At 45.0% G+C, this 10,300-nt stretch overlaps 1 protein-coding gene across 1 annotated transcript in view; it reads left to right on the plus strand.

Moving 5' to 3' along the window:
- LOC103351035 (nidogen-1) overlaps positions 1 to 10,150 on the plus strand; it is a 50,369-nt gene extending 40,219 nt beyond the window's left edge. Inside the window, exons 11-15 of the mRNA XM_070054982.1 lie at positions 1,014 to 1,185; positions 1,556 to 1,713; positions 3,141 to 3,264; positions 3,914 to 4,026; positions 4,921 to 10,150. Of these exons, the coding sequence (XP_069911083.1) occupies positions 1,014 to 1,185; positions 1,556 to 1,713; positions 3,141 to 3,264; positions 3,914 to 4,026; positions 4,921 to 5,042 (689 nt within the window). The 3' untranslated portion in view covers positions 5,043 to 10,150. The remainder of the gene's footprint in view (positions 1 to 1,013; positions 1,186 to 1,555; positions 1,714 to 3,140; positions 3,265 to 3,913; positions 4,027 to 4,920) is intronic.
- The last annotated feature ends 150 nt before the right edge of the window (positions 10,151 to 10,300 follow it).

Raw genomic sequence — 10,300 nt, forward strand, 5'->3', positions numbered from 1 at the left:
TAGGGGCCCAGTGAAGGCCTGAACCCAGGGAGCCGAGGGTCTGCAGTGCTTTTAACTTGATGGAGGAACCCAGTCTTCACAGCCCAGATTCCTCAAATGGGGCATCCTCTTCCCCTTCCTGTGTACACTGTACTCAGTGGCCTTCAGTGGTACCAGTAAGACCCAAGTTCCCCCCCCCCCTTTTTTTTTTGTATTGTTTTAAAGTTTAAGAAAAGCATTGCTATCTTCAACTAATACAACTTAAAAGGGAGCACAAGACTCACATTGCAAGTTCCCAGTGGCAACCCTTGGTTTGAAACCAGTTGTTGTGGCCCAGTGGAGACCTCCAGGAGGTTTATTTGTAATTACTGTCACTCCATCTATGTACCCCTTATACTTCTATGAAGTAACAGCTACAATTTCTTGGAGGTATTGTTTCTCTGAAATGACCTTTCTGACACGTAATTATCAAATACCATAGCTCCATGTGTTCCATTCCCCACCTTAAGATCTTTCTGGGCCTCCCCTTGGCCCATGAGATAAGCTCGAAGCTTGTTATCTCAGCACCCTAACTGCATCTCTGGCCACTGTCCCGCCTCTTGTCTCCAGCCGTGTAAGATTACATACAGTTCACATCAAGCCAGGTCTGAGCTTTCCTTAAATTCTGATCCTGCTACCTGAAACCCTCATATAGCATCTTTGCCTGACACACTCTTATCCATCCTTAGGAGCCAGCTTCAAGAAGCTACTTCCCTGGGAATCCCTCCCTGGCTTCCCCAGGCTGGGCCCTGGGTCTCTCCTGGGCTGTGGGCAACAGCATAGTTGTCATTACAGTCCTGGTCCCCAGCGCAGTGAGCAAATGAATGATGTCGGATTTGTCACTCTGAGGGTTGCTTGTCTATAAACAGCAGGCATTTCACATTCAAAGCCACAGGGAGTGGACGTCATGGGAAAGAGCACTGAGAATCAGAAACAAACCAAGTCGGCACCTGCTTGGACAAAAAAAGTCAGCGGCGCTCTCTGTGTGGTTCTAGATCTCGGGAGCCCGGAAGGCATCGCCGTTGACCATCTGGGCCGCAACATCTTCTGGACAGATTCTCAGCTGGACCGGATAGAAGTCGCCAAGCTGGATGGCACCCAGCGCTGGGTGCTGTTCGAGACCGATTTGGTGAACCCCCGAGGCATCGTGATGGATTCCGTGAGAGGGTATCATTGCGTGAATATGTGTGTGCCTCTGTTCCACCCACATCTGCCCTTCTGGATATTCCTAGATGTGAGGCTCTGACTCCAGTGGTGAAGTAGTACAGGATGGAGGGCGCTATACGTGACTATAGTCAGTAGAACGCTGGGCACGTGTTCCAATGTGGACTTGCAACCATGCCCCGCTTGCACACCTTTTGCCAAAGCTTTGTAAGTTGACAGCTCAGAAGTTGGGTATTTTCCCTATGGATTGAGTACAGATCAACACTCCAGCTGTATAAACCTCCAAAGAACACCTAGGTGCACCGAGGTGTAAACTTTTTCTCATAGGTCTTTCTTATTTCTCTTCCTCTTTCCCCTTCTTTTCCTCCTCCAGGAACCTTTATTGGACAGACTGGAACAGAGACAACCCCAAAATTGAGACTTCCTACATGGACGGCACCAGCCGCAGGATTCTTGTGCAGGATGACCTGGGCTTGCCCAACGGGCTGACCTTCGACTCGTTCTCATCTCAGCTCTGCTGGGTGGATGCAGGTGACGGTAGGCTTTCCCCTGTTCAGGGAGAGTTCTCCATCTTTGGCAGACTACAGCCTTGGGCCAAATCTAACCTGCCACTTACTTTCATGTAACCCAGAAGTTATATGGGTTTTGCATTTTAAAATGTTACATTTTATTTTATGTTTTTTTTTTTTTTTAATTTATTTATTTTTTTGAAAGTCAGAGTTCCACAGAGGGAGAAGGAGAGAGGTCTTCCATCCACTGGTTCACTCCCCAATGGGTCACAACGGCTGGAGCTGTGCAGATCCGAACCCAGGAGCCTCCTCTGGGTCTTCCCATGTGGATGCAGGGGCCCAAGGACTTGGGCCATTTTCTGCTTTCTCAGGCCATAGCAGGGAGCTGGATTGGAAGTGGAGCAGCCGGGTCTCAAACTGGTGCCCATATAGGGTGCCAGCACTGCAGGCAGCAGCTTCACCTGCTACACCACAGTGCCAGCCCCAAAATGTTACATTTTAAGTTCTTGTATAAATACCTGCCTACTGTTCCTGGTTTTGCCTCACAGCCAAAGCTGTCTGACTCCTGTTCTAAGTGGTACCACACGGACCTGTAGACATCCTGATATCTGTTAAGCAATTCACAGCTTACATTATTCGTAGCTCTCTCTGTCCCCCAGAAGCTTAGGCAGGACTTGGAGCCAAGAAAGATAAAGTAAGAGCACCCACAAGTAGTCCCTGCTGTATGCCCCTTCACTGGCAACTGTGGGGTGTCCCTCAGGCCAGGGATGTGGGAAGAATGCTCAGTCAGGGAGGAACATCTATCGTCTCTCTCCGTAGGAGTCTCTATTGAGTAATATCTGTTCCAGACACTCTGTCAGGTGCCACATGGGATGCAGAGGCTGTGAGGCACAGTGCCCATCCCGTTAGGACAGAGTGAGGCATGAGCACTTCAGTGAAATCCCAGGCCTTAAGATGCAGTCATCATGCAGGCCTTTGATGGAAGCTGGGTGCAGCTGTTCACCAGTGCTGTAGGTTAGCAATCCTTAAAGGCTCTGAATTCATAGAGCAGGAGGGGCTGGAGAAGCTTCAGGAAGGAGGAACTTGGACAAGAGCTGGAAGATGATGTATTTCCTCCCGAGAGAAAGGAGCCTGGGGGTAGGAGCAGACCTAGGCACCAGCTGCTTCCAGACCAGCTGAGCCGAGCTGCATTTTCTCTGCCCCAGCCCCCGACTCCCCAGCAGAAGCAGGTGTGGGAGCCAGAGTGGCAGTGGGTATCGATCGTTGAAAGGGTCAGGGCACAGGAGCGAGAGACAGCTCTCCAGTTTTAAGACCAGGCTGCATGTATTCTCTAGGATTTGTTGCTGTAATGCCAAATTTCTCCCGCCTCTGCCCCTGGCACCCTCCAGTTGTGACACAAAGGGCCCACTTCTGTGCGAACAATGAGGGACTTGTCTTTGCTGCACACAGGCACCAACCGGGCAGAGTGCCTGCACCCCAGTCAGCCAGGCAGACGCAAGGTCCTCGAAGGGCTCCAGTATCCTTTTGCTGTGACGAGCTACGGGAAGAATCTGTACTACACAGACTGGAAGACGTAAGTTGGCTGCTGCTGAGGCTGGGCGGGCCTGTGCTCCACTCTGTCTCTGGGAGGCCAGGCCCTTTCCTCTGGCCCCTTGTCTTGACCTTGACATGCAGAGATGTCCTTTCTTCCTCACCCTTGGGCTGTCAGGATGCAGGTGGGGGTGGAGGAGAAGGGGAGCAGGAGGTGCCCCTTGTCATCTGGATGCTCCTGGCAGGGCAGTTTCAAGTCTGTGAACTTGGACTTCCTCAGCACGTCTGTCCCTTCCCCCCAGGAGCTGGTCCCGGGGCCAGCTGCATGCCCACTTCATGCCCTGCTTATGGTTCTTAAACCGCAATGTTCCCACAGCCCCTTGTTGACCACCCTTTCTGCAAAAGGAGGGGTTAAACTGAGGAGGCAGCTGGCCAGGGCTCTGAAGAGAAAGCCCATTTCCTGCCTGGAATTTAGAGAGGGAGGAGACAGCTGGCTGACCATCACCTTTCTTTTGGAAGCCAGAGAAATGCAGGCCTGATGCACCCCAGGAGGGAGGGATGTCTCAGGAGCAAGGCCACCATATCTGCTTATGGCCTCCAGTTTATACCCAAAACTGCAAAAAAGTCACTCCCTGGAGAAAGGTTCAAACCATCAGATGTACTTCTGAGCTCCTGACTTTTGTGCTCTATAGGAATTCTGTGGTGGCTGTCGATCTGGCTGTTTCCAAAGAGACGGATTCCTTCCACCCCCACAAGCAGACCCGGCTGTATGGCATCACCACGGCCCTGTCTCAGTGTCCCCAAGGTAACTCGCCTGTACTGTTACTCCCCATACTCCTGCGGGCAACCTGATGATATAGAGTCCACGCTGTGGCTGCTGCTGGGCTGCTGGTACAACTGCTAGCCATCCTGTCTCTCAAGGATCTTCATTACTGAGCACATGAGCCAGGTGAATATATAGAACACACCCAGGCCTGAGGTAGACAGAGATAAAGTACTGAGTCTTGGACTGGGTCTAGAAGTATACAGTCTTCAGGTTCCAAATGGAACATTAATGTTCGGATCTCTGCTGATTTAAAGTCCATATATTTGGCCTAACAGTGATAATAATCACTAATAAAATTAATTTCAAGTATATGTACGGCATTTACTGAGAGCTAGTAAGTTGGCATAGATCAACTCGCTTTGTATTCGTAGTTCATTTCATCCTCACAGCAGCCCTATGAGGTGGGCACTGCTGTGCTCATTTTATAAATGAGGAAATGGAAACAAGTTCAAAGTCGCACCTCTCATGGTGCCAGCCTGGCTCCAGAGTCCATGCCATGCTGCCTCTCAAAGGTCTCTCCCCTTCTCTACTTTTCTCCTTCTACCCCAGTTAGAGTGAAACCAGGAATGTAAGTAGATAGGAAGTACTCCATGTTCTAATGAGAGCTGGAGAACCCTCCCTGAGATCTGTTTTATATCTTTAGTGGTAAGTTTGCATAGCCCCCAAATGGAGAATCAGTGTTTTTGCCTGTCTGGTTTAACAAACAACAGATTAGCTTTGCTGAGTACCTAGTACAGTGTTCTCTGTTCCCCTGGAACGGGCCACAATTTTGGCCTCTCAGAAAATGAAATAAGGTTAATACGGTGTCCTGTCTCTCAGTGGCTGTTGAGTCAGGTCAGAGAAGGCTGTTGAACTGATTTCTGCCTTTTGCAGGCCACAACTACTGCTCTGTGAACAATGGCGGCTGCACTCACCTCTGCTTGGCCACTCCAGGTAGCAGGAACTGCCGTTGCCCTGACAACACCATGGGAGTGGACTGTATTGAGCGGAAATGAAGACAAGACTGCCGTGTTTCCTCTCCAAGTATTTCACAGGAGCATCCTACTTGAATCTACTTGGTCCAGACTGAAAAACTGTCCTCTGCCTGAGTGACCACTGGGCTCAGGCCCATCCCAGCCTGAGCCTCAACAACTTCCCCCCCACTATTCCCCACAACATACACTTCTTTAATGGGAAGGTTTCTCCCCCTGTATGAGGTCAGAATTCCCACCCTGTCCCAACTCCAGATAAGCTTATACAAGCCTGGGTGATGATTACCTACCCCATCCCAGTTCCCTGGACCTTTCCCAAATCCTAATCTCCCAGTGGTGAGTAGAACCATCCAAAGCCCAGCCCCCTCTCTGTGGCCTTAAAAGCTCAGCCTCATTCAGAGGCACCCACCATCCTATCAGCTGTTCAACACACCAGCCTGGGTCTGCCTAGGTGAGGTTGTGAGTGAAGGAGGGAGTTAGCCCTCCCTTACTTTTTCTCTTGGTGCTCTGATTTCCCTCTTTATATTCACATTTTATTATTCCCTAGTTCCTCATCACCTTCATCCCAAGGCCCTCATTGTAAGAACCATGATCTGCCTTTTGATGAGAAATTACCCATCATAGAGAATATATGGGTACTTTATGGATGTTAATGAGCATCCTTTTCCAGATGAGGTATTGGCATTTCAGTTACTAGCCTTTGAGTATCAAAGGCTAAAGTCAAAGGAGTATCCTATGATAGGAATTTCAAAGTGTAGAGTCAGATGTTTGAGGATGAGGAATTATTTTGATGTGCCTTAAATTATACCAGAGATTACCAAAGTCATCCTGTTTTCCCAAAGCTCCTGTATTCCAGCATGTGGTCTCTGGTGCTGTGTTGGTCTTCACCTTCACTGCTAGCACTGATGTCCAGTCTCCTCACGGAGATTTGTCTGAGGTCTGAGACAGACACAGTTTAGAGCTGGTACAAGGTGATGACTTAACCAGTCTGTCAGTTTTGGTCTTTGTTCCAGAGAACCAATTTATAAATAACCATGAATCTGCTTATCCTTTTGTTCTCCATCTTTGAACTTTAGTGGCTAAATGTGCATCTAAAGACACAATATAGGAAGAGCAAATTGAATAATTATCTTAATGGTCCAGACTCTTTATTGCTCGTTTGTCTAATTAAAGGGACCACTGCTACATTTCATATTTATGTTTTTACAATTTGTTTAGAGAACCTCTTCCATTAGTAGTTAGTGTTGTCTTTTGTCAACTGCTTCCCAGAGTCATAAAGCAATAGAAATTTTGGACTGAAAGTTGAGCATAAGGTGTTTGAGTCAATAAAGGATGGGATAAGGGAGTACAGAAGACTCAAAGTATCATGAAGAGATTATCCAAGAGCAGAAATGGAAAGCCCAAGAGAAATGGGTGAGGGGAGGGGATTTATGAATGGCAATTAAAAAAAAAAAACCCTTAAATAACTACACAGAGAAAATAACACATTTTTGCCAAAGAACACTTATACTTGAGAACATGGAAGAATTTTCCTGAAATTCTCCTTGGAGCAGAGATCCCTCCCCATTTCTTCAAATCCCAGTGTGCTCAATGCCTTCACCTACATACCCTCCTACCATGGTCTGCACTTGCTTGTGAAGCACACTGGAAACTAAGTTGGGAAAGTGTTTCCTTAAATGATTGGAGTTTGTTTTCAGAGACAATTTTGTTTCCAATAATCATAAGCTTTGGGGAACATCTGAGTCTTTTATATAGTACAACCTCATAAATTACTCTTTCTTCTTGTATTTATCATTCCACACCAAGCCTTCTGTATCAGATGTTCATCATGATTTTGTAAATTTCTTTTTTATTTTTATATCTTTTATTTAATGAATATAAATTTCCAAAGTATGACTCATGGGTTACAATGGCTTCCCCCCCCATACCGTCCCTCCCACCCACAACCCTCCCCTTTCCCACTCCCTCTCCCCTTCCATTCACATCAAGGTTCATTTTCGATTATCTTAATATACAGAAGATCAGCTTAGTATACCTTAAGTAAGGATTTCAACAGTTTGCTCCCACACAGAAACATAAAGTGAAAAATAATAAATGATTTTTTTTAAATGATGATGAAATCAGATCAGACCTATTGTCATGTTTAATCCCAGTGAGAGTCAAGTTGGGAATTGATAATTTCTTTTTTTTTTTTTTTTACAGAAGATCAGTTTAGTGTACATTAAGTAAAGATTTCAATCGTTTGCACCCCCATAGAAACACAAAATGAAATATGCTGTCTGAGTACTTATTATAGCATTAAGCCTCAGTGTACAGCACATTAAGGACAGAGATCCTACATGAGGAGTAAGTGCACAGTGACTCCTGTTGTTGACTTTACAAATTGACACTCCTGTCTATGGCATCAGTAATCTCCCTATGCTCCAGTCATGAGTTTCCAAGGCTATGGAAGCCCCTTGAGTTCTCCGACTCTTATCTTGTTTAGACACGGTCATGGTCAAAGTGGAGGTTCTCTCCTCCCTTCAGAGAAAGGCACCTCCCTCTTTGAAGACCTGTTCTTTCCACTGGGATCTCACTCACAGAGATCTTTTTGCCAGAGTGTCTTGGCTTTCCATGCCTGAAATACTCTCATGGGCTTTTCAGCCAGATCCGAGTGCCTTTAGGGCTGATTCTGAGGCCAGAGTGCTATTTAGGACATCCGCCATTCTATGAGTCTGCTGAGTATCTCACTTCCCATGTTGGATCACTCTCCCCTTTATTTATTCTATCGGTTAGTGTTAGCAGATACTAGACTTGTTTATGTGCTCCCTTTGACTCTTAGTCCTTTCATTATGATCAATTGTGAACTGAAATTGATCACTTGGAATAGTGAGATGGCATTGGCACATGCCACCTTGATGGGATTGAACTGGAATCCCCTGGTATGTTTCCAACTCTACCAATTGGGGCAAGTCAGCCCGAGCATACCCCAAATTATACATCTCTTCCCTCTCTTATTCCCACTCTTATGTTTAACAGGGATCACATTTCAGTTAATTTTCAACACTTAAGAATAACTGTGTGATAATTACAGAATTAAACCAGTCATATTAAGTAGAACAGACAAAAAAACTACTAAGAGGGATAATGTATTAAGTTGTCCATTAGCAGTCAGGGCTATGCTGATCAAGTCACCATTTCTCATAGTGTCCATTTCACTTCAGGAGGTTTCCTTTTTGGTGTTCAGTCAGTTGTCACCGATCAGGGAGAACATATGGTAAATTTTATAACTATTTTATTCACTGTATTACTAGATTCATTCTAAAAGTTTTTAAATGGTAAATTCCTAAACTGTGGAAACCCCAGGAGGTGCTTAATAACTGTTGCCCCAGATTTATACAAATATTTAATGACTCCTTGATTTTATCACATACAAATACTTGTAGATGAACACACCTCCTCTTCAACCCTGTTACTCCTCCAAGTTTAGATCTGGGCGGGTGTTCTCAAAGGTAGTTCCAGAACAGACCACACGAGGGCAATAAGAGCCTCTCAATGCCTTTGTCTGGGAGTGAGGAGGTGGGAGGGGCCAGGCAGCCCAGGCAACTCCCTGAAAAAAAAGCTGTGCCCAGGCTTTCCCAGTGCCCTGCTCGAGAACTTTAATACTGGCCAGCTGCCCAGCCTGCTGCCAAAGGAAAACCCAAATGTGGAGGCTCAAGCCTCTGCATTTTAAATCAGATTTTCTCCCAAGTAGCCCAACACCTTTCCTCCCAAAGCCATTTCTTCATTCTGAACATTTGTAGACATCCATCACACTAAGGCCAGAGCCATGTGCTTAGCACCAGGAGGAATACACAGAAGTATTCCTGGGACAGGCATTTTGTACTGCGATTAAGAGACAGCTTGGGACACCTGTATCCCATACTGGAGCATTTGGGTTCAAGTCCCAGCTCCAGCTCCTGATTCCAATTACCTGCTAATGTGTACCCCACTTAGATTCCTGCCACCCACATGGGAAACCTAGATTTGAATTCTAGGCTCCTGGCTTGAGCCTGGTCCCAGCCCCAGCTGTTGTGGGCAATTGGGGAGTGAACCAGCAGATAAAAGCTGTCTCCCTGCCTTTCCTCCCTTCCAAATAAAATGAAAATAAATAATTGTTTAAAATTGAAACATTCCTAAATACATCCTATGGACATGTAAGTATACGTATACATTTCTTCATGGACAAGGTTATGAGTGAATCTAAATGGAGAATTACACAGGAGACCAAATCCAGAAAATGCAAGACCTTTGCAAATAAAACAGTGCATGTCTGATTCCTAACTAGGAATTACTAACAGCTGGTGTTAAATGATTAGTTCAAAATAAGTTCTAGTTAAGGAGGTGACAGAATCAGGGAAAGGAGAGGTCTTGGTAGAATGGCATTCATCTGTTGAACGATAGCAAGGAGACACCTCCCTCACAATGACGTCGTGAGGAAGGCTCAGTTATGCCCAGTGTGTGAGCAGGAAGCTGAGCCTCCAGGAAGCGGAGTGACTTGGCAGAGGGCATGCCATCTGCAGGTGCAGAGCAGGGTCCAACTCCAGCTCTGGGTCGCTCCAAACAATCCCTTGCCACCTTCCTTCTTACAAGACTTTAAATAAGATTTAGTTTTACTTTATCTCATTTTGTTATTTGTGTTTAACACATTTGCATTTAGAAAATAAAGATAATGTGCCAAAAAATACATCACAGGAATCTCATTATTCAACAATAGTCTCATCAATGCTTGGATATTTTATCCCAGAAGTGTAAATACACACACACCACCCTGTTATATATTTTGTAAAATTTACATGGCAAACATTTTAATGTTTATAATATAATTACATTTAATATATAATATATATAGCATATTTACATTTAATATAATTATATTGTATATAATTTTAAATGTATATAACAAAAACTGGGTCTCACTACTTTTAGTACTTTAGTTTGCCTTCTAAATAAATGTATATATGAATATCAGATAATGATTGCATAATAGTATTATAATCCATTATTTGAATGGACAAAAAATGCTCACGAACATTGTTACTGTTGGACATTTAGAGTGTTTCTGCTTTTTTTTTTTTTACTGTGGTAAATAACAATAAATACCATGATACTTATATCAGTGTCCCTGTTTTTATCTCTGGGATAAATTCCAACTTATTGTTGTTCAAAAATTTTAAACTGTCAATAGATAACTACATGCAGAAAGTTTGTACCAATTTACATGCTCATAAGGGTTGTTTAGGACTGCCAGTTTCCTACATTTT

This window comes from Oryctolagus cuniculus, chromosome 13 (genome assembly GCF_964237555.1).
Source record: "Oryctolagus cuniculus chromosome 13, mOryCun1.1, whole genome shotgun sequence".
NCBI lineage: Eukaryota > Metazoa > Chordata > Mammalia > Lagomorpha > Leporidae > Oryctolagus > Oryctolagus cuniculus.